The following is a 24,800-nucleotide window of genomic DNA, read 5'->3' as shown; positions in this document are numbered from 1 at the left end:
ACTGTACACCCTGGACAAGTCGCCACCTCATCGCAGGGCCAACTCAAATACAAACATCTTAAAAATATAATCATAATTGTAAAAATATAATTTAAGATGGATAAATATGATGTTTGCGATGAGGTGGCGACTTGTCCAGGGTGTACGCCGCCTTCCGCCCGATTGTAGCTGAGTTTTGATTGATTGATTGATACTTTTATTAGTAGATTGCACAGTACAGTACATATTCCGTACAATTGACCACTAAATAAGTTTTTCAACTTGTTTAAGTCAAGGTCCATGTTAATCAATTCATGGTACAAATATATACTATCAACATAATACAGTCATCACACAAGTTAATCATCATAGTATGTACATTGAATTATTTACATTATTTACAATCCGGGGGGTGGGTGGGGAGCTTTGGTTGATATCAGAACTTCAGTCATCAACAATTGCATCAACAGAGAAATGTGGACATTGAAACAGTGTAGGTCTTACAGTAGGATATGTACAGCCAGCAGAGAACATAGTGAGTTCAGATAGCATAAGAACAAGTATATACATTAGAAGTACATTTGAGTTGTTTATAATCCGGGGAGATGGGATGTGAATGGAGGAGGGTATTAGTAAAGTGTTGAAGTTGCCTGGAGGTGTTGTTTTAGAGCGGTTTTGAAGGAATATAGAGATGCACTTACTTTTATACCTGTTGGGAGTGCATTCCACATTGATGTGGCATAGAAAGAGAATGAGTTAAGACCTTTGTTAGATCGAAATCTGGGTTTAACGTGGTTTGTGGAGCTCCCCCTGGTGTTGTGGTTATGGCGGTCATTTACGTTAAGGAAGTAGTTTGACATGTACTTCGGGATCAAGGAGGTGTAGCGGATTTTATAGACTAGGCTCAGTGCAAGTTGTTTTACTCTGTCCTCCACCCTGAGCCAGCCCACTTTGGAGAAGTGGGTTGGATTGAGGTGTGATCTGGGGTGGAGGTCTAAAAGTAACCAGATTATCTTATTCTGGGATGTTTGGAGTCTAGATTTGAGGGTTTTGGAGGTGCTGGGGTACCAGGAGGTGCAAGCGTAATCGAAGAAGGGTTGAATGAGAGTTCCCGCTAGAATCCTCAAGGTGTTTTTGTTGACCAGAGAGGAGATTCTGTAGAGGAATCTCGTTCTTTGGTTGACCTTTTTGATCACCTTGGTTGCCATTTTATCACAGGAAAGATTAGCCTCTAGAATGGAACCTAGGTAGGTGATCTCATCCTTCCTGGTGATAACAATGTCACCCACTTTTATAGTGAAGTCACTGACCTTCTTAAGTTTGATATGGGACCCAAATAGGATGGATTCCGTTTTACCTAAGTGTATGGATAGTTTGTTGTCAGCGAGCCAGGTGCAAATATTGAGGAGTTCAGCACTGAGGATTTGTTCCACCTGTGACTTGTCCTTGCCGGATACCAGCAGGGCCGAGTCATCCGCAAACAGGAACAATTCACAGTGGCATGCTGATGGCATGTCATTCACGTATATTAGGAACAGTAAAGGTCCTAGTATACTCCCCTGAGGGACTCCACAGCTTACTGAGAGGGGAGGGGACATGGTGCCATTCACCTCTACCACCTGTTTCCTCCCCTCCAAGTAAGATTGCATCCAGCTTGATGAGGTTTTGTCGAATCCGATTGCTCTGAGCTTATCCAACAGTATAGCGTGGTTAACGGTGTCAAAGGCCTTCTAAATGTCCAGCATGACCATGCCGCAGTATTTGCCCGCGTCCACCTCATATTTGATGTGGTCGGTCAGATAGAGAAGGCATGTGTCAGTGGAGTGGTTAGTTCTGAAGCCGGATTGGAATTTGTACATTAGTTTATTAGTAGCAAGGTATCTATCGACCTGTTCATAAACTATTTTCTCCATTACTTTCGAAATGGAACTGAGAATAGAAACAGGTCGGTAGTTACCAGGTTCTAATTTGCTTCCTTTTTTATAAAGGGGGGTTACTCTTGCTATCTTGAAATCCTTGGGTACTTGGCCTTGTTTGATTGAGAGGTTTATTATATGAGTGATTATTTGGGCAATGGTGGTGGCAGAGTCCATGAGGAATCTGGAGGGGATATTGTCAAGGCCGGTGGCCTTGTTTGGGTGGAGCGCGCTCAATTTATTAAGCACCTCGTTAGCTGAGACCATTTCTAATTTGAAATTGTTGTTGACTACTCCTAGCTTTCTGTAGAAGGCTTTAATGTGTTCTACACCAAAGCGACCAGAATGTTGTGATAGCTTGTTTATGAGAGTTGTGGCTATGTTGGTGAAAAAGATGTTAAGTCTGCTTGCTACCTCTATTTTGTCTGTAATGAGGGTGTCACCCTCCTTGATGTTGATGTTGGTGAGTCTGGTTTTAAGTTTCTGGCTGCATCCAGGAAGCTGGTTGTTGAGAATTTTCCAGAGCTCACGTGGCTTATTTGTGTTTTCCTTTATTTTGTCATTGATATAATTTTTTTTTAAGGATTTAGTCAGGTTGTTTGTCTTATTTCTTAATATATTGCATTGCTTTTTGAGCGTTGAAAGGAGTGATTTGAGGTTATTATTATTGGGTTGTTTATTTACTTCGGTTTTACACTTTTGGTATTCGAAATATTTTCTGTCCCTGTCTTTTATGGCAGCTAATAGGTCTGGATTGATCCACGGTTCAGAGCGGGCTTTGATCCTGACTGTTCTCATGGGAGCCATATCATTTAGTATAGCTAGGAACGCTGTTTTGAAGCGATCCCAAGCATCCTCAACCAGGTTGCTCGTGAGCACAGGGGACCAGTCCCACTTATCTAATTTGAGGTTGAAATTATCACTGTTGTATTTTTTAAGGGATCTGGATTGAGCTGTTATGTGGCCATTGGCTTTAGGTTCACTTATTTTGCGCGTGCAGAAGGTTATATAGTGGTCGCTAAGACCACAGATCACGACTCCACTATTTTTAATATTATGCCGGTCCGATGTGAGGATGAGATCTATGGTTGACTGGGTGGAAACACACACCCGTGTGGGGAGTGTTATTAGCTGGGAAAGAGCATGCAGATTACAGAATTTGCTGTAAGATTTGAAGACAGGCGCATCTCTGCGTTGAATATCTGTGTTCAGATCTCCAGTTATAATAATCTCCATGTTTTCTACACTAGCTAAGCACTCCTCCAGGGCACCATAGAAATCACTCTGATTAGGGGGTCTGTATACAGTCCCTATTAGTACCGGCTTAGCGTTAGTGAATTTGATTTCTGCCCACACAGATTCAAGGGTATTGTGGTTGAGATCAGAGCGAGTTATGTATTTAATATCCTGGTGAATATACATACAAACACCACCACCATGTTTATTACTGTCCTTTCTGATGACCGAGAAGTTTTCTATCTCTATCTCTGAATCAGAAACACTATCATCTAATTTAGTTTCGGAGAAACACAGGATTTTTACCTTATTGTTGTGGAACATTTCTCTGATTTGGTCGAGTTTATTTCCAGAGAGGCTGTTCACATTAAGATGGATGATGTGTAGCCCACCGGAACCAAAGACAACATCAGAGTCCGTTGGAGAGATGTACTGTCCAGAAGATGGAGGGGTGTTGGTTGTTATTGAGGTTGAGATAGGTACCAGCGCCCCCCGCAACCCCAAATGGATGGATGGATAAATATAATGTTCATATTATTAACAATGATATAAATGCATATTGCACCTTGATTGAGATTGGAACCCCGGTGCCTTTGTGTAAAGAATAACATCATTACCCACTGACCTATTAAGATGCTTTCTTATATATGCATCTATATAATTATCAATACGCAGTGTTTTGTAAAATTGTATGGCCTCATCATTTTGGTGATTTCTGGTAGGCCGAATTTGAGGACTCGATGTGTAAATTATTCATCAAAAATAAATTATTAAAACAATACTTAATTATTCTTTCCAATACAAACAATACATTAATATCCCCTGCATCAAAATGAATATTAATAATGGATAACCTGCTTGAATTATCTCAAATCCTGCACTGTAAAAATAACAATATACTTTACAACAGGGGTCACCAACCTTTTTGAAACTAAGAGCTACTTCTTGGGTACTGATTAATGCGAAGGGCTACCAGTTTGATACATAATTGAATAAATTGCCAGAAATAGCCCATTTGCTCAACTTACCTTTAATAAATAAATCTATATATATTTTAAAAAATGAGTATTTCTGTCTGTCATTCCTTTGTACATTTTTTTTTCCTTTTACGGAAAGTTTTTTGTAGAGAATAAAAGATGAAAAAAACACTAAACTGAACGGTGCAAAAGGGGAGAAAACAGGAAACATAGTTTATCTTCAATTTCGACTCTTTAAAATTCAAAATTCAACAGAAAAAAATGAAGATAAAAACTAGATAATTCAAATCTTTTTGAAAAAATTAAAAAAAGAATTTATGGAACATCATTAGTTATTTTACCTGATTAAGATTAATTCTACAATTTTGATGACATGTTTTAAATAGGTTAAAATCCAATCTGCACTTTGTTAGAATATATAACAAATTGGACCAAGCTATATTTCTAACAAAGACAAATCATTATTTCTTCTAGACTTTCCAGAACAAAAATTTAAAAAGAAATTCAAAAGACTTTGAAATAAAATTTAAATTTGATTCTACAGATTTTCTAGATTTGCCAGAATAATTTTTGGGAATTTTAATCACAATAAGTTTGAAGAAATATTTTACAAATATTATTCGTCGAAAAAACAGAAGCTAAAATGAAGAATTCAATTAAAATGTATTTATTATTCTTTACAATAAAAAAAATACATTTACTTGAACATTGATTTAAATTGTCAGGAAAGAAGAGATAAAAAGGTAAATGTGTTTAAAAATCCTAAAATAATTTTTAAGGTTGTATTTTTTCTTGAAAATTGTCTTTCTGAAAGTTATAAGAAGCAAAATAAAAATAAAAATGAATTTATTTAAACAAGTGAAGACCAAGTCTTTAAAATATTTTCTTGGATTTTCAAATTCTATTTGAGTTTTGTCTCTCTTAGAATTAAAAATGTCGAGCAAAGCGAGACCAGTTTGCTAGTAAATAAATACAATTTGAAAAAATAAGAGCAGCTCACTGGTAAGTGCTGCTATTTGAGCTATTTTTAGAACAGGCCAGCGGGCTACTCATCTGGTCCTTACGGACGACCGCGTTGGTGACCCTTGCTTTACAATAACGTTCTGATGACCGTTTGTTTACCTTAAAAATCAATCAATCAATCAATCAATGATTATTTATATTGCCCTAAATCACTAGCGTCTCAAAGGGCTGCACAAACCACAACACAAACCACAACGACATCCTCGGTAGAGCCCACATAAGGGCAAAGAAAACACACACCCAGTGACAATTTCAGTAATGTTTTTTTCCCTTTACAATACTGTACTATAGATATTTTTTTTCAAACGTATAATTAACTTTTCTGCGATGAGGTGGCGACTTGTCCAGAGTGTACACCGCCTTCCATCCGATTGTAGCTGAGATAGGCACCAGCGCCCCCCGTGACCACAAAAGGGAATAAGCGGTAGAAAATGGCTGGATGGATGGATAATTAACTTTTGTCGCCCTGCAATGAGGTAGCGACTTGTCCAGGGTGTACACCGCCTTCAATCACCATAAATTATTACCGGGCGCGGCACCGCTGCTGCCCACTGCTCCCCTCACTTCCCAGGGGGTGACCAAGGGGATGGTTCAAATGCAGATGACAAATTTCAGCAGCACACAAAGTCATCCGACCATGCAAGGAAAAAACAGAACACTAGTATCTAAAAAAAAAAACAGTAAGTGGCGGGCGTGTGCATATGTTATTAAGTTCCAATAGATGGCAGTAACGCGTAACCTAGGATTGTCACAGCTGTTAGGGATGAAGGGGAAGTGACGAAGAAGAAGAAGGAGGAAGCGAATGCTGCAAACAAACGAGGCCACGGCCCGCGTTTGCTCCTTCAGAGACGAAACAAAAAAAACTTACATAAGCAAAGAAAGTGTTATTTAATTCAATTTTAGTGGATTCTACCCGTCGAGAGGCACGAAGAACAGTACTTTCGTCTTGTTTCCATCAATTTCAAACGGTAAAGTCGTTGTTTGCTAAGTAAACTGGTGCTTTCCAACTAGCGGGCCTTACTCGCACATTTTTTTAAACGACGGCAATATACTGATGTAGTGTGCGTTTAAGATATTTTTTTAACATAATAGGTTTTCCCTTTGCTCAATATCTTTTTTATATGGCAAATGTGTCTAAAGGAGGCACTGTTGTTGGCAATCTTTATACGGGCCTCGGCAGCTAACGCTAGCATGTAAGTGCGACCGCCATTTAGCCTCAGCAACCGGATCGCAGGAGCTAGTGTTCGTCGCGGCCTCTTTATAGTTTCTGTATCATACACATTAATAACACTTTTTTAAAATACTTTATTTTAAGCAAAGGTTGTGATTTTTCATCGGCTGCAGGTGTATTTTTATGTATGTTTATAAAATATCGTGTGTATCTTTAGTTCCAAAATACCTCAGCTCACGGCTTTCAAATATTGACTATTCAAGACTATTACATTTTTTGGCATTATGGGTTTGAATATGCACATTTGTAATGTATGTCATTTGTGTTTTAGGGTCATCATGGCTGATGAATTTGACGTTGAGGCTATGCTGGAGGCTCCATACAGAAAGGTTGGTTGAGAGTCAAATGAAATGAAGCTAATGTTCTACACTTGAGCCGTTGATAATTGCTAGTGTGACAAAGTTTACATAAATGTTGTGGTTTGTTTTGAGTAAAACGCCTTTAAGTTTAAAAATAAATCCGCATCTATCTCTCTTTATAGACTTCCCTAATGATATCTCACCTCTACTCCCATGAATTCATCTTTGATTCCACTGTGAACTGTGAAAAAAAGGAAGGTAGTTATTGTGCATATACTGATGTACTGTGGTTCACCTTAGGACTAAAAGAGATCCAACCTTAATCACCCAGGCCCTATTCGGTTGCAACAAGGTGAATACCAGTGACGGACAGGCTCATCTTATCAGGCGAGCAAAGTTGGCAGTATTCAAATTTGTAACCTGCATATTTTTGCTGCTTCGTAAGTCATTGGAGGCTTATTTGAGCCTTAAAATACTCTAAGCTTGTAAAAAGTTCAAGCAAAGCTTGATATCATTTCATGATTTTCCTTCCAAATCTGCTGGAGGAGGGTATTTTCTGAACGACACTTAATTGTGACATTACATTATCTTATCTTTTGCAAATGCATTTTCACATTGTCATATTGTAAACACATTTTTTAATTGTAAATATGAATACTGCCTCTTTGCCTTATTCAAGTCAAATGTGTATCAGCATCTTGATTTTGCATGCTACACAACAGCAGATATGAACATAGCTGTACTCTTAAGGTAAATGTATTTGTAAAGTGACTTACCATACACTAAATGAGTCAAAACTATCATTCCTTGATTACACTTCTTATATATCGTGGAAGAATTGATGGATTATTAATTTTTAATATCTATTTTCCTTGGGCATCAATATTACTAAGAAGTGTGAATCCCTGTTTGCTTCAGGGCAAGATGTGTGACAGAGGTGGCATCGAGCTCTTACAGTCCAAGAACGAAAATGGGTGAAGATCACTGGACTGACACCAACCACAAAGGATCTCTTTTAGCGGCCCCGCGCCATGCGTGGTCTCATGATTAGGCACAAATTGTGGCATTGGTACGACTTACTAGAAGGGGAAGGGTGGAAATGAGTTGCCAATTGTCAGAGCTTCCTGAACTCCGCTAAAGTGTTGGGACACCTCCATCCTTTTTATGAAGAGTATTTGGCAGCCTTGTTAAGAACAGAGGGGTAGCTATTTGGGGAAGGACTCTGGGTACAGCAGAAGAAATGATGATGTATTTAATATTAATTCAAATATTTCTGCATTTTCTCTTGTCCCTCCCCACCCCCTTTTTACCATGACGACTTGAAATGTTGCGTCTACGTCCTCATGATGTTCTTCTATCAACCTTGCTTAGGATGAGATCAAGTCTTCTCATGCTAACGGACATGACAGCCAGAACAGGAAGTAAGTTATTGGTGCATCATATTAAACTTCATTTGAAATTCTGTTTTCATGATTTAAATGAATTCCACTTTGAAATAATACACAGGAAGAGGCGGAGCAAAAGCCGAAGTCCAGGCTCCAAGAAGAGAAGGAGCAGGAGTCGAAGCAAAGATAGAAAAAAAGCCAAGAAGAGGAGTCGTAGTCGTGAAAGAAAGCGCAGTCGCAGCAGGGAGCGCCATCGCAGCCGCTCACGAAGCAGGGAGCGCGCTGGGCGATACAAAGCTCGCAAGAGTCCAATGTATGTGAGCTTTATTACTACTTTGTGTTTGACAATGTGAATACTAAGTTAAATTCATTTGTGATTCCAGCATAGACGTAGTGACATTAAACTGAGAAAAGTCTTGTATTGTAGACTTGGGCCCAATCCAACACACCCACTTGCCCTACTTTTTAGCCCTATCCCTACATTTTGTGCTTTCCTGTCAGGTGGGTAGGAATCTAGCCTTTTAAAGTGAGGCCTTTCAGAGGCTGACTGCCTCAGGTAGGGCCAGAGAAAAATGCACAATTTCTGTACAAGTTATATTATATGATACATGTTAGTTTTGAACGTTAGTTTGTAATGTTAGCTACGCCAACTAACGTTAAGCTAAAATACTATACATCCATTTCCTACCGCTTATTCCCTTCGGGGGTGCTGGAGCCTATCTCAGCTACAATCGGGCGGAAGGTGGGTTACACCCTGGACAAGTTGCCACCTCATCGCAGGGCCAAGCTAATATACTAAATAATACTAAAACTTTAAAGCTTGCCAAAATATCAACGTTACGTACCTTCAAAAGAGACAAAAGTTGTAGATGGCGGCTTCTTCTCCGTGTAGCTTTGTTTATTCATTAACCAAAGCATGATGAATGTAATAAAAAGTGGTCTTAGCTGTTATCTCAAATGCTGTCGGGTTTTGTTGTGTAATGGTGGTAGCAGAGGGTTGCACAGTACATCGCCACTGATAAAGTCCTGTGGTACTAATTAATTAAAAAAGGTACCACGGCCTTTGGAAAACACCCGTAGTTATTTTTCATCCACATTTGCTGCTGTGCGGTGGTGACGTCTCTGAGCCAAGGCGCATTTGTGTGTCAAAATGCACACATTGAGCACTTCCAATCAGAAAAGGAATAATGACAAAATACCAGCAACTGTACTGGTTAATAAAAAGGGTGCTTGAAAGGCAATATAAAGGTATTCGGGCTTCAAAACTATCAATAAAGGTAACTCTTCAAACATGGAAGTGCCGCGCTGCTTTAAAAACATGCCTCGCCAAATGTGTCAATACAGAATTACCACCATTGCTTCAAATCTAGGTAAACATTCAGACCTGCAAAAGGAGTTAAAAGCGTGGCAGGTAATAGTTATCAGCTTCCCCTGTGCACATACAGTGTAGATATAAGACATGAATACAGCTGGTTGGCTTGTTAATTGTTACAAACCAATAACTATTTGTAATGTGGATTGGTTGATGTCGATTGGAAAGTCATTAACCGGTTGATTGTAGATCTGTAAAAAAAAAATATATATATATATAGCCGCTCAAATCTTGAGACTTATGTGATGGCATAATGAGAATACTGTCGCCGTATTCTGAAAACACATTTTTTTGTACTTTTAACTGCAGTCACAATGAAGTCCATTCAATTCTTGTCTGAGCAGAGAGGAGACGCACACGCATTCTGCAAAGCTGCCGCTGTGTCTGGCTTGGTTGAGATTTAAGTGTTTAATCACTATTACGCTTCAAAAACAACAAAGCTATCGTTCACATTAATGTCATAGATTTGGTTCGTGAATACCACAACCCTTTAGTCTTTTGATCAAGTTATAACATTTAACAATGTAGAACACAGAAACATACAACTAAACTAATAATCAACAGAAGAAAATTAATTTACAGTTCTAATTATAATTTGCATTTTATAACTCTCATCGTTTTTTCTTTAAGTTTTTGGATTGCAAAGCTTTGAATTTAGTTGATAGTTCTATTTGCTAATGCAGGAACCGCCTGTTTTGCATGTATTTATTTAAAAAAAAATAAACACATTGTTCTGACATGATACATTTAATTTTCTTTTTACTATGCAAAGCTTGCATCTGCGTATTTCATCCAATCTTAATGTAATTGTGAATCGTATTGTTGTCCATGTATAGAGATTCATATCGGATCGCCATTTAAGGTAGAGCTGCAGACCACTTTTAATTATAATACGAACATATATTTTTTCTTACATATTGTTTTGCTTTTTTTTTTTTTTTTTTTGCAATTGTTGCTGCTTTTTGTGCAATGTTCTTTTGTTGCGATTATTTTTTTTGTACCGATTTCTCCACTGGCTTTGTGCTGCTGGGAGTCGTTCTCTCCTTAAAAGCCTCCACTGTCCTCTTACATTTTGAAGATCGTTGTTTCTGTGTGGAGTTTGCATGTTTTCCCCATTACTGCGGGTTCCTCTCCAAGTAGTCAACCTATCAGATTGCAGCAAATAGGGGCTCCTCCCACCCTGTCCCCTCCCCCCTGACGTGTTGTGTTGCGTGTGCCCCACAGTGACCCCTACTGGGAGCGAGCCGCCAACGCAGGAAGCTTCTTCCCACCTCCAAAGACATGCACCTGTGCATAGGTTGATTGGCAACACTAAATTGGCCCTAGTGTGTGAGTGTTAGTGTGAATGTTGTCCGTCTATCTGTGTTGACTCTACGAAGAGGTGGCGACTTGTCCAGGGTGTAGCCCGCCTTCCGCCCGAATGCAGTTGAGATGGGCTCCAGCACCCCCTGCGACCTCGAAAGGGACAAGTGGTAGAAATTGGATGGATGTCTGCGAGTATATCTAGTATACATTGAAGTACGTCTTATGACACAAAGCAAAAAGTCTTGCTTGTCAAAGTTGTCCTATCAGCTAAAGGTCTGACAACAATCGTATCCATAACAGCTGACTGTCGTTGGCGGGAGTGTCGCAAAGCATATTTTCATGCGCATTTTTTTTTCCAATGTTGAGGGAAAATAGAAGCATATTTACGTTTAAACATAAGGTAGATACTCTTACAATGTGTTTAAAGGATGCAAGGCAGTGTTGTTGAGCTTTAGAAATGACAGCACAACCGTAACATCGTCAGAGGAGTACAAGTCTCCGTTTGTACGTGTACACGCATACGCTGAGCGTAGTTTGGAACTCTACATTTTGGCCAGCGTTTGTGTGTGAATTACAGACCTAAAAGCAGAGATAAGTATGCTTTTATTAATTATCCGTGTTCGTGTGGACATGGCCTCAATGTAATGTAGTAACGGTACGTTTATGATGACATGTAATATTTACGTGTTTTGATTATTTTAAGCATACGTGGCACAATTTCTCCTCTCTGAGCTGCCACCTTATCGTGGTAGAGGAGTTTGTGTGTCCCAATGATCCTAGGAGCTATGTTGCCGCGGGGGCCGACGACGCGTTTGACACCAGAATTCGAGAGCCCGCTGGGGGCTCGCCTACTCCCGCTTCACCGGGTAAGTGAAAAAACGGTAGTGGTATTTCACTTGCGGCGCCCTGGGGCCAGAGCCCCGCGCGAACGCCTCCCACTTATTCTACACCCCTCTTGTCTCTTCACAATTGCAGACTAGAGTCAAGCTCAACAGGGTCTTCTTTCCCCGCTGATTCTGCCAAGCCCGTTCCCTTGGCTGTAGTTTCGCTAGATAGTGGGTAGGGACAGTGGGAATCTCATTCATCCATTCATGCGCGTCACTAATTAGATGACGAGGCATTTGGCTACCTTAAGAGAGTCATAGTTACTCCCGCCGTTTACCCGCGCTTCAATGAATTTCTTCACTTTGACATTCAGAGCACTGGGCAGAAATCACATCGAGTCAACACCCATCGCGGGCCATCGCGATGCTTTGTTTTAATTAAACAGTCGGATTCCCCTGGTCCGCACCAGTTCTAAGTCAGCTGTGGCCGCAAGATAGTTGGTGCCTGTCGGGGCGGCAATCCTAAAACCCCTTGGTGGACACCAGCGGTGAGGGATGCCGTCAAGCTGAAGAAGGAGTCCTATCGGGTCCTTTTGGCTCATAGCACTCCGGAGGCAGTGGACAGGTACCGACAGGCCAAGCGGTGTGAGGCTTCAGCGGTCCGGTCCTCGGAGGCAAAAACTCGGACATGGGAGGAGTTCGGGGAAGCCATGGAAAACGACTTCCGGACGGCTTCGAAGCGATTCTGGACCACCGTCCGCCGCCTCAGGAAGGGGAAGCAGTGCACTATCAACACCGTATGGTGTTCTGCTGACCTCAACTGCGGATGTTGTGGATAGGTGGAAGGAATACTTCGAAGACCTCCTCAATCCCACCAACACGTCTTCCTATGAGGAAGCAGTGCCTGGGAAATCTGTGGTGGACTCCCCTATTTCTGGGGCTGAGGTCGCTGAGGTAGTTAAAAAGCTCCTTGGTGGCAAGGCCCCAGGGTAGGACGAGATCCGCCCGGAGTTCCTTAAGGCTCTGGATGCTGTGGGGCTGTCTTGGTTGACAAGACTTTGCAGCATCGCGTGGACATCGGGGGCGGTACCTCTGGATTCGCAGACCGGGGTGGTGGTTCCTCTCTTTAAGAAGGGGGACCGGAGGGTGTCTTCCAACTATTGTGGGATCACACTCCTCAGCCTTCCCGGTAAGGTTTATTCAGGTGTACTAGAGAGGAGGCTACGCCGGATAGTCGAACCTCGGATTCAGCAGGAAGAGTGTGGTTTTCGTCCTGGTCGTGGAACTGTGGACCAGCTCTATACTCTCGGCAGGGTTCTTGAGGGTGCATGGGAGTTTGCCCAACCAGTCTACATGTGCTTTGTGGACTTGGAGAAGGCATTCGACCGTGTCCCTCCGGAAGTCCTGTGGGGAGTGCTCAGAGAGTATGGGGTATCGGACTGTCTTATTGTGGCGGTCCACTCTCTGTACGATCAGTGCCAGAGCTTGGTCCGCATTGCCGGCAGTAAGTCGAACACATTTCCAGTGAGGGTTGGACTCCGCCAAGGCTGTTCTTTGTCACCGATTCTGTTCATAACTTTTATGGACAGAATTTCTAGGCGCAGTCAAGGGGTTAGGGGTTCCGGTTTGGTAACCGCAGGATTAGGTCTCTGCTTTTTGCAGATGATGTGGTCCTGATGGCTTCATCCGACCGGGATCTTCAGCTCTCGCTGGATCGGTTCGCAGCCGAGTGTGAAGCGACCAGAATGAGAATCAGCACCTCCAGGTCCGAGTCCATGTTCTCGCCTGGAAAAGGGTGGAATGCCATCTCCGGGTTGGGGAGGAGACCCTGCCCCAAGTGGAGGAGTTCAAGTACCTAGGAGTCTTGTTCACGAGTGAGGGAAGAGTGGATCGTGAGATCGACAGGCGGATCGGTGCGGCGTCTTCAGTAATGCGGACGTTGTACCGATCCATTGTGGTGAAGAAGGAGCTGAGCCGGAAGGCAAAGCTCTCAATTTACCAGTCAATCTACGTTCCCATCCTCACATATGGTCATGGGCTTTTGGTCATGACCAAAAGCTCATGACCGAAAGGATAAGATCACGGGTACAAGCGGCCAAAATGAGTTTCCTCTGCCGTGTGGTGGGGCTCTCCCTTAGTGATAGGGTGAGAAGCTCTGCCATCCGGGAGGAACTCAAATTAAAGTCGCTGCTCCTCCACATTGAGAGGAGCCAGATGAGGTGGTCCGGGCATCCGGTCAGGATGCCACCCGAACGCCTCCCTAGGGAGGTGTTTAGGGCATGTCCAACCGGTAGGAGGCCACGGGGAAGACCCAGGACACGTTGGGAAGACTATGTCTCCCGGCTGGCCTGGGAACGCCTCGGGATCCCCCGGGAAAAGCTAGACAAAGTGGCTGGGGAAAGGGAAGTCTGGGTTTCCCTGCTTAGGCTGTTGCCCCCGCGACCCGACCTCGGATAAGCGGAAGATGATGGATGGATGGCACAATTTCAAAAACTCGTCCCTTACTACATCACTGATTTCTACTCATTGCAGACTTTGACAGCCCTCAAACATATTGTAACATTACTCACTGTCACTAGGAAGCCGACTGTTAGAATCTTTTTGTCTTACATGTCATTTCCTGGTGAGAGGCATTATTCATGGTCGATAAAAAAGTCACGACCATCCACTCGATGTAAACCAAGGCACACGCTAGTAATCACGGCGCTGCTATAGTTTGTCAGCGTTAGCGCTTACGTTATCAATAACACTCATACTTGGTTAATATTGAAGTCACAAAATGTAAATAGAGTATTGTTGGTGCTTTTTGAATGTTTATTTTTATTGGGTTCATGGGCAGAATGGAGGACCTCTCGTTGGCTCGGTTGTTAGCTGACTTTTATTTACAATGCATTAAAAAAAATACATCCGTTAAAAATGCAGTTTCTCTTTAAGTCGTCACAACATTTGGTTCCGGTTATCAAAGAAGTACCTGTATGTCTTTTCGGTTGCTAAATTTTCTGTGCATCACTAATCGATAGTGCGCAAATAAACCATGTATATATCCATTTATGCGAAACATGCTGATCTAGGGTAAGTCCGTGTCAAAAATTGCTGACAAACACTTGCACAACTATACAAAGATCAACTTAACCCTCCTAAAGGTGTGTGTGTGTGTGTGTGTGTGTGTGTGTGTGTGTGTGTGTGTGAGTGTGAGGTGGTGCCAATGGCCAAAGGAGATCATTGAGATGTTTACTAGTGAAATCATACTATTACATAAAGTCAGCGCACGCTAATTTCTCTGTAGTAGTAGTGTACTCGAAGCAGTAAAGCTGTTTAAAAAAAGAAAAACTAATTCTTATTTATTCCCAAAAATTTTACAGCATTAGTTAAGCCTATACAGCAACTGACATTAAAAGCTCAAATGTTCTTTGCTTAAATAACTAGTCCATGTTTATTAATGTTTTTAGAGAACTCGCAAAAAAATGGTAAAATGTGTTCCTACATACCATACAAAATGAGCTGGGCAACATTGAATGTTTACATCACTCACATCCAAATTTTGTTTGCTGCTTGCAAGACATAATCAACTTTTTTCTTTTGAGACAGTTGCTCTGTCTGCACTCGTTTTTTCACAACTTTGTGAAGATGTAACATTTGCATGCTTTTCGCAATATGTATACCCCTACAAATTATGTTTTTATTTCTCCCAGACGCAAGCGTTCCAAAAGTCGCAGTCCTCCCGTCAAAAAAGAGAAAAGTCCAACCAGGTAATACATGTTTACATATTTATTTTTGTTGAAAGTGATTTTTTTTTTTTTTTTTTTTTTTTTTAATCCACCTGTTTTTCTCTCTAGGCAACCAATTGACAATCTAACACCAGAGGAGCGAGATGCTCGCACTGTTTTCTGCATGCAACTGGCTGCAAGAATCCGAGCTCGAGACCTCGAAGATTTCTTCTCAGCTGTTGGAAAAGTACGTTATAGTTCAGTTTAAGTGTGGTTTGTTGAGTATGTGTAGAAAAGTTGTCTACAACTGCTACTGATTTGCCTTGCAGGTAAGAGATGTGAGAATGATATCAGACAGAAACTCCAGAAGATCGAAGGGGATCGCCTACATTGAGTTCGTAGAATCGTCTTCTGTCCCCCTTGCTATCGGATTGACTGGCCAACGGCTTTTAGGAGTGCCCATCATTGTGCAGGCTTCTCAGGTAAATTCATACTAATACTCGTGCTAAGGCTTTTTTTCCATGGCTGGTGCACATGTTCACAGGCAGAGAAGAATCGAGCTGCTGCTGCTGCGAATAATCTCCAAAAAGGCAGTTTAGGTCCGATGCGGTTGTATGTGGGCTCCTTGCACTTCAACATTACAGAGGAAATGCTTCGTGGGATCTTTGAGCCTTTTGGAAAGGTCAGTGTTTAGTTTTTATATTTTGAGTAGAGCCAAGTTCTAAACAGATTTTAATCTAGTGATTTAGGGCTATATAAGTAAACATTGATTGATTGATTGATAATCATTTATTGGTGTTTTAGATCGAAGGCATTCAGCTTATGATGGACAGTGAAACGGGACGCTCTAAAGGATATGGCTTTATATCAGTAAGTAATTTATTTTTAGCATGTTTCATATGTTTTCTCTATTGTTTGCCTCTAGTTTGACAAAATTTCTCAAGTTTGCAGATGCAGAGTGTGCAAAAAAGGCTTTGGAGCAGCTCAATGGTTTTGAGCTGGCCGGCCGGCCAATGAAGGTGGGCCATGTCACTGAGCGCTCAGACGCATCAACGGCAAGCTCATTTCTGGACAATGATGAGCTAGAAAGGACCGGCATTGACCTCGGCACCACAGGACGTCTACAGCTTATGGCTCGACTTGCTGAAGGTTTGTAGCGCAATCAACAAATTTTACTATTAACTGTGATTAAAAACATCCCATTATTTAATCACAAAGGCTTCACAAAATCGTTTCAGTCCTCCTCACTTACTTGAAACGGACATTATGCTGGTATGTTTTTTCGGCACAACCAGCACAGAACAAAGTAAAACAGCAGTGCATGCGTTTATAAGCACCTCCGGAAAGACACGCCAGTATGCTACATTAACTTAAAAATGGCAGCAAACTTTTCCTGCCCCGCTTTCCTGACGCTAATTTTCATTTTGAAACAATAATTTACTGTTTTTGCTTTAAGCCTTCTAAAGCTGTAGAACCTCTGCAGAAAGCATTTGATGTGATCAAGCACACACTTCTGCAGCTAATAAACTAGTCAATGCTGAAAAGACAAAACTGTTTTCAAACATTAAGATGGTTCCTCAAACTATCCCCTTCGTGTCCACTCTTGAGGGAAATGTCAGAGGTGGATCACACATCCAAATACCTCTGTGTTTTGCTAGATGACTCCCTCGAACAATAGGTTGTTTTTTTAATTGCAATAAGACTTTCCTGGTTAAATAAAACGGGGAGGGGGGAATAAATCTGCTTAGCGTTGTCTCCTCTGTAAACAAACAGCAACAGCTCCTGTCATTCAGTGCCATTTAATGCCGAAGATGGCTTTTTCCTGTCTACTAAATAAACGATAGACATTGTAAATTAATAAAGGAAGTGTAAAACACTAACATAATATCAGGTTGTAGAACAGCGCTATATCATGGGTTCTAATTCTGTGCATTCTAGTTATTAACAGAGCGTAAAACACATTGAGAATGAATACATAGGCATTCATTACAATAGCACTTGAGTTTATCAACATGAGTAGCATTTTCCCCTCGTGATCAATTAATCAATCAATCAAAGTTTAATTACATAGCCCTAAATCATGAGTGTCCTAGTCATATTTTAAAAGAATGGATGTATTATTGATGCCTGTGGTGAAACTCCTGGGCGGTTAGTACTACAGTTTAAAATTATTGGTAAAACCCTGATTGATACCTGTCCTTTGATAATTTCTTGGACTGGCTGATGTCAGCTTGCTTGCTAACATGAAAACAAGATACATTGTCTTTCTCCAATAAAAACATACCCCAATCTAAACTCATACATATTGTTGTCTTAGCAACTAAGCCATTTGAGCACATTGAACCTACAAGCAGTGCTGTTATAGTATAGTGATCATCCTGTCCAACGTCAAGGTGTTCTTACAATGCATTCAAGAACTGCTAAACAGTAGGATGCCACAACGTCCGCCAGAAACAATATACAGTTGTGATCAAAATTATTCTACCCCCACACAATTTTGGTGTTTTAGCGAGTTGGACATTTATTCCGTATTTTGTTTATAGTCATATCAAATAAAGATGAGTCAAATAGACAAATGCAACTTAAATTGTAACACTGTATTTTACAAAATACCAAAAAATGACATTTTTCTTAATATCTCGTTGACAAAATTATTCAAACCCCTAGTTACATGCATCTTTAGTACTTAGTAAAACACCCTTTGGCAGTAATTACATCCTTCAAACGTGATACATAACCGGACACAAGCTTCTTGCAACGATCTACAGGTATTTTAGCCCATTCCTCTTGGGCAAAGGCCTCCAGTTCATTCATATTCTTGGGCTTGCATGCTGCAACAGCCTTCTTCAAGTCCCACCATAGGTTTTCTATAGCAGTGGTTCTCAACCTTTTTTCAGTGATGTACCCCCGTGAACATTTTTTTAATTCAAGTACCCCCTAATCAGAGCAAATAATTTTTGGTTGAAAAAGAGATAAAGAAGTAAAATACAGCACTTTGTCATCAGTTTCTGATTTATTAAATTGTATAACCGTGCCAAATATTGATCATTTGTAGTGTTCTTTCTTGAACTATTTGGGGAAAAAAAGATAAAAAAATAACTAAAAACTTGTTGAAAAATAAACTAAGGATTCAATTATAAATAAAGATTTCTACACATATAAAGTGCCCTCTTTGGGTATTGTAATAGTAATATCTGGATTCATAAACTTAATTAATTCTAAACATTTCTTCACTAAAAAAATAAATCTTTAACGTCAATATTTATGGAACATGTCCACAAAAAATCTAGCTGTCAACACTGAATATTGCATTGTTGCATTTCTTTTCACAGTTTATGAACTTATATTCAAATGTTGTTGAAGTATTATTCAATAAATATATTTATAAAGGATTTTTGAATTGTTGCTAATTTTCAATTAATTGATTGAAACTTGTATTAGTAGATTGCACAGTTCAGTACATATTCCGTACAATTGACCACTAAATGGTAACACCCGAATAAGTTCTTCAACTTGTTTAAGTCAGGGTCCACGTTAATCCATTCATGGTACAAATTTATACTATCAGCATAATACTGTCATCACACAGTTTAATCATCATAGGATTTACATTGAATTATTTAGAATAGAATAGAGTTTTATTGTCATTATTGCAATGAACAGGTTCAAAGAACAACGAAATTGGAGCAGCTCCTCCTAAGGTGCATATACAATATGGTAGTATAAAAAAAAAGATAGAGATGACAGATTTACATTACTTACAATCCGGGGGGTCGGATGAGGAGCTTTGGTTGATATCAGTACTTCAGTCATCAACAAATAAATACATTTATAAAGGATTTTTTGAATTGTTGCTATTTTTAGAATATTTTTAAAAAAATCTCACCTACCCCTTGCCCTTGGCATACTTTCAAGTACCCCCATTCAGAACCACTGTTCTATAGGATTTAGGTCTGGCGACTGTGAAGGCCACTCCATTGTCTTCCAGCCCTTCTTCTGCAACGACTCTGATGTTGATTTGGAGGTATGCTTGGGATCGTTGTCCTGTTGGAAGGTCCAACGTCTCCCAAGCCTCAGCTTCGTCACTGACTTCATGACATTTGCAGCTAATATATCCTGGTAGGAAATAGAATTCATAATGCCTTGAACGCGCTGGAGAGTCCCGGTACCTGAGGCAGAGAAACAGCCCCAGAGCATGATTGACCCCCCACCATGCTTAACAGTAGGAAAGGTGTTCTTCCCTTTGTAAGCTTCATGTTTTCTCCTCCAGACATAACGTTGATTCAAAGGCCCAAAGAGTTCCAGTTTTGTCTCATCACTCCATAGAACAGTTTACCAAAACCTTTGGGGTTTGTCCAGATGATTTTTGGCATACTAGTCTATTTTTGTTGTGCCTGGTAGTCAGAAGTGGGGTGCGCCTGGGAGTTCTGGCATGGAGGCCTTCAGCTCGTAGTGCGTGCTTTATTGTCTGGGATGAAACCTGCGTTCCCCCCTCTGCAATGTCCTGTTGTAGTTCCTCAGCTGTTACCCGGGGGTTTTTTCACCACTGTACGCTTCAAAATACCGGACACCAGTTGCACACATCATCCTCTTTTTACCACACCCAGGTAGTGTTTCCACCGTGCCTTTAGCTTTAAACTTGAACATTATGCTCCCAACTGTGTCTCTTGGAATGTGTAATGTCTTTGCTATTTTCTTATATCCATATCCTTTCTTATGAAGAGAAATTACCTCCTCTCTTGACTTTGGCCTCTCCCTGGACTTCACCATGTTGCAAATTCACCATTGACCATCTACAAGAAGCTGAGCGTCACAGTCTTTTTCTATCAGTTTAATTGTTGCTCGTTATGGTTCTAATCACATCTACAAGTGTTTTCAACACCTGATTGAAAAGACCTTATTCAAATTCTGTTCTTAAGAGTTATGATCTTCAAGGGGTTGAATCATTTTGTCAATGAGATATTAAGAGAAATGACACTGTTTGGTATGTTACAAAATATAATGTTGTAATTCAAGTTGCAGCAGCCCTTTGAGACACTAGTGATTTAGGGCTATATAAGTAAACATTGATTGATTGATTGATTGATTTGTCTATTTAATGCATCTTTATTTGATATGACTATAAACCAAATAGGGAATAAATGTCCAACTTGCTAAAACATCAAATTGTGTGGGGGTTGAATAATTATGATCACAACTGTATTTGATTTGTTACGTACTTTCATTCAAATCTTTAAATGCTGTAAAACAAACCTAACAGACTACAATCATATAGTTAAAATCTTTAATGGTTGCATCCCAAATGTTTCACTTCCTTTTAAGATGAACTGTCATCGGCTTGGACAAATCTCTCCTTCAGGGTGTAAAATTTTCCACCTGTAATTGTTTAACAGAAAGCTTTTCTGGTTGTCTTTGAACCAACCTGTCTTTTTTTGTTTTTTTCATCCTTTGTAGGAACTGGTCTGAAGATTCCCCCTGCTGCTCAGCAGGCTCTACAGATGACTGGCTCCATACCCTTCGGAAACGTATCCACACCACCAGGTAAATTGTTTTTGTTTGTGCTTTTGATATGATCTTTACTTGCGTTGTCTTTTTCAGCTGCTCCAAACCCTGCACCAAACCAAGGTATGAACCTTCCATCACAGCCGCTGGCTACTCACTGCCTTCAATTGTCCAATCTCTTCAACCCACAAGCGTAAGTTTGCCAGCGAGCCATTGCTTTTGAAGTTTTTCTAAATAGTAAGAGTAATGTAAGCCGCCCCCCCAGGGAAAACGGTCCCAGTTGGGCCAATGAGATCCAAGATGATGTCATCGACGAATGTAACAAGCATGGCGGGATTGTTCACATTTATGTTGATAAGAACTCTGCTCAGGTAAGCTCAGTCACCTTGCAACTCTTTGTTGGAAAATAAACCAATTTGTTTTGCAATTTCCTTTATACAATGTAGGCTCAAATTTGACTCACTGGTTGTTATGCTTAAAATGTAAAGTCAAATTTAAGAATTATGCAATTGATGTGTTTGACGTTAACCAGTGTTCATTTTGCAACTCAAGTGCTTTACACAACCAGAAGATTATTGATAAAGCCTGGTACGGAGGATTGAAGAATAACACCCACACCGGATATGTAAAATGTAAAAACAATATAATAGTAGTAATGGTAAAAAACTAAACTGATATGTAAAAAGCCTGATTTGAAAAGCTCAGGCATGTGATTTTTCCGTCTAAAGTCGGAATTTCGTCTTTTTTAATCTCGGGGGGGGATTATCTTCTGTTTTTTTTTCCGACCCTAAGTCAAGATTCGTTTACTTGCCAATTTGTCTTTTGTAATCGAGACAAAGTTACGCCGTAGTTGATTGATCGATATGTTCCTTGTGACCAATCAGGACATCTGTTATGAATGATGACGTTATCACCGCCATTTTCCAAATGTAAACGATGTCGGCTCTCAAGAGAAAGGACGCTTCACGAGTAAAAGAAATTGATAAACATGTCAAAAATAAGTTTCGATGGGACTGGATGGAAAGGGAAATCACTGATACTGTTGGGAAGAAGAAAGTTATGACTTTGTTTGGCAATTTTATTCGGAAAATCGATGGTCCTGGAAAAGTTTTGTGCACGTGGTGTCATAATATTGACTATGGATCACAAGGTTTCAAGGCTTTGGAAGTACATGCGAAACATCAAACACATAACTTGAAGCAAGGAAAACAAACTTTTCACTAGCTGGTACTTTTGGATATCAACCAAAAGTGAGCAAACCTTACGGACTTCATCCTTTGTTTACATCGACAACTGCCATTGACATCGAGAGGAAAGATCCACCCAAACAACCCACTTCAGTTGCAGACAGGGTAGTTAATAATGAGGTAAGCTAAAAAATATTTGCTTGCGAAATACGCGTGTTTGTTTTAAATATTAACCAATTATTGCTTTGCGAAATATAAATGGGTTTTTCTAAAAATAAAAAGCCACGTGAAAATATATTATGAAATTATAGAAATTCAGAGGTGCATTATTGATTCCAGTTAACAATTTATTTGAAATTTCCATATAATACTATTTTGTAATAAGTTCTTATGTAGTCTCTTTTTCATCGTGGTCAAATCACATGCCTGAAAGCTGTGCCTTTAACCTCTTTAGCTGCAGATGTGAATAGAAATATAATTAATTGTCTACCTATTATGTAAAAAAAAAACGCTGATTTTTGGTTAAATTAAAAAATATTTAACATTTTGAAAATATGATTTTATTTTCCAGGGTAATGTGTACGTGAAATGCCCCTCCATACCAGCAGCAATGGCCACTGTAAATGCACTTCATGGTCGCTGGTTTGCAAGTATGTGAAACTGACCGCTGATCTACAACTTTTTTGCATTAAAATTATATTTATTTCAAAATGTAACACCTCTTTTCCCTGCAGGGAAAATGATTACAGCTGCCTATGTTCCCTTACCAACCTACCACAACCTTTTCCCTGACTCAGTAACAGCGAAGCAGCTGCTAATGCCAACACGTCGATAGTGTGAGACATCTTATCAGTCAGTGTACATACATTTCTTTGTATTGATTTAAAATGTCATTGGAAAGGCTTTGTTGAAGTTGGGTGGCGTTCACATGTAAACCCTTCAATATTTGGCGGCCTGGAGTTTGCTTTAAACTATGTGGCTTTGTGCTGTAAACCACTGAAATCTGCAGGATCTGATTTTTAAGTATTCCTGTCATCTTGTTTGAATCAATACTTAGATGGGAAACAAATAGCAGGACTACTTAAGTCTACTGGACTATCGGGCCTCAATTGCAAAAAGTATGTCAATGTCTACAATGATTATTTGTACTTTATACAGCCATAATTTCATTTTTAGTATGAAGGCTCCAATAAACATGTTTGAACCATAGTTTGCCGCGTGCTTTGTGTATTCAAACATCTGATTGAAATCTTGGATTGTCACTAAGTTCAGCTTCATCTTACATCCATCCATCTTCCGCTTATCCGAGGTCGGGTCGCGGGGGCAACAGCCTAAGCAGGGAAACCCAGACTTCCCTCTCCCCAGCCACTTCGTCTAGCTCTTCCCGGGGGATCCTGGGTCGTTCCCAGGCCAGCCGGGAGACATAGTCTTCCCAACGTGTCCTGGGTTTTCCCCGTGGCCTCCTACCAGTTGGACGTGCCCTAAACACCTCCGTAGGGAGGCGTTCGGGTGGCATCCTGACCAGATGCCCGAACCACCTCATCTGGCTCCTCTCGATGTGAAGGAGCAGCGGCTTTACTTTGAGTTCCCTCCGGATGGGAGAGCTTCTCACTCTATCTCTAAGGGAGAGCCCCGCCACACGGCGGAGGAAACTCATTTCGGCCGCTTGTACCCGTGATCTTATCCTTTCGGTCATGACCCAAAGCTCATGACCATAGGTGAGGATGGGAACGTAGATCGACCGGTAAATTGAGAGCTTTGCCTTCCGGCTCAGCTCCTTCTTCACCACAACGGATCGGTACAACGTCCGCATTACTGAAGACGCCGCACTGATCCGCCTGTTGATCTCACGATCCACTCTTCCCTCACTCGTGAACAAGACTCTTAGGTACTTGAACTCCTCCACTTGGGGCAGGGTCTGCTCCCCAAACCGGAGGTGGCACTCCACCCTTTTCCGGGCGAGAACCATGGACTCGGACTTGGAGGTGCTGATTCTCATTCCGGTGGCTTCACACTCTGCTGCAAACCGATCCAGTGAGAGCTGAAGATCCCGGTCGGATGAAGCCATCACGACCACATCATCTGCAAAAAGCAGAGACCAAATCCTGCGGTCACCAAACCAGAACCCCTCAACACCTTGACTGCGCCTAGAAATTCTGTCCATAAAAGTTATGAACAGAATCGGTGACAAAGGACAGCCTTGGCGGAGTCCAACCCTCACTGGAAATGTGTTTGACTTACTGCTCTGGCACTGATCGTAAAGAGAGCGGACCGCCACAATAAGACAGTCCGATACCCCATACTCTCTGAGCACTCCCCACAGGATTTCCCGAGGGACACGGTCAAATGCCTTCTCAAAGTCCACAAAGCACATGTAGACTGGTTGGGCAAACTCCCATGCACCCTCATGAACTCTGTCGAGAGTAAAGAGCTGGTCCACAGTTCCACGACCAGGACGAAAACCAAACTGTTCCTCCTGAATCCGAGGTTCGACTATCCGGCGTAGCCTCCGCTCCAGTACACCTGAATAAACCTTACCGGGAAGGCTGAAGAGTGTGATCCACGATAGTTGGAACACACCCTCCGGTCCCCCTTCTTAAAGAGAGGAACAACCACCTCGGTCTACTAATCCAGAGGTACCGACCCCGATGTCCACGCGATGCTGCAGAGTCTTGTCAACCAAGACAGCCCCACAGCATCCAGAGCCTTAAGGAACTCCGGGCTGATCTCATCCACCCCCGGGGCCTTGCCACCGAGGAGCATTTTAACTACCTCAGCGACCTCAGCCCCAGAAATAGGAGAGTCCACCACAGATTCCCCCGGCACTGCTTCCTCATAGGAAGAAGTGTTGGTGGGA

At 41.1% G+C, this 24,800-nt stretch overlaps 1 protein-coding gene across 2 annotated transcripts; it reads left to right on the top strand.

The window, feature by feature from the left end:
• Positions 1-6,633: 6,633 nt before the first annotated feature.
• rbm39b (RNA binding motif protein 39b) lies at positions 6,634-23,152 on the top strand. 2 transcript variants are annotated; one of them, XM_061904208.1, is made up of 14 exons: positions 6,634-6,691; positions 8,033-8,082; positions 8,168-8,359; positions 15,240-15,296; positions 15,384-15,501; positions 15,584-15,736; positions 15,799-15,936; positions 16,059-16,124; positions 16,199-16,403; positions 20,709-20,795; positions 20,853-20,949; positions 21,022-21,127; positions 22,515-22,593; positions 22,678-23,152. In XM_061904208.1, exons 1-14 carry the CDS (start codon positions 6,641-6,643, stop codon positions 22,776-22,778), a joined length of 1,500 nt encoding a protein of 499 aa, XP_061760192.1. In that variant the 5' UTR covers positions 6,634-6,640; the 3' UTR covers positions 22,779-23,152. The 2 variants fall into 2 exon arrangements, with proteins under 2 accessions (XP_061760192.1, XP_061760191.1); XM_061904207.1 differs by having other exon boundaries at positions 15,363-15,501.
• Positions 23,153-24,800: the final 1,648 nt, after the last annotated feature.

This window comes from Nerophis ophidion, linkage group LG06 (genome assembly GCF_033978795.1).
Source record: "Nerophis ophidion isolate RoL-2023_Sa linkage group LG06, RoL_Noph_v1.0, whole genome shotgun sequence".
NCBI lineage: Eukaryota > Metazoa > Chordata > Actinopteri > Syngnathiformes > Syngnathidae > Nerophis > Nerophis ophidion.
This window is presented reverse-complemented; position numbering and strand designations above follow the sequence as displayed.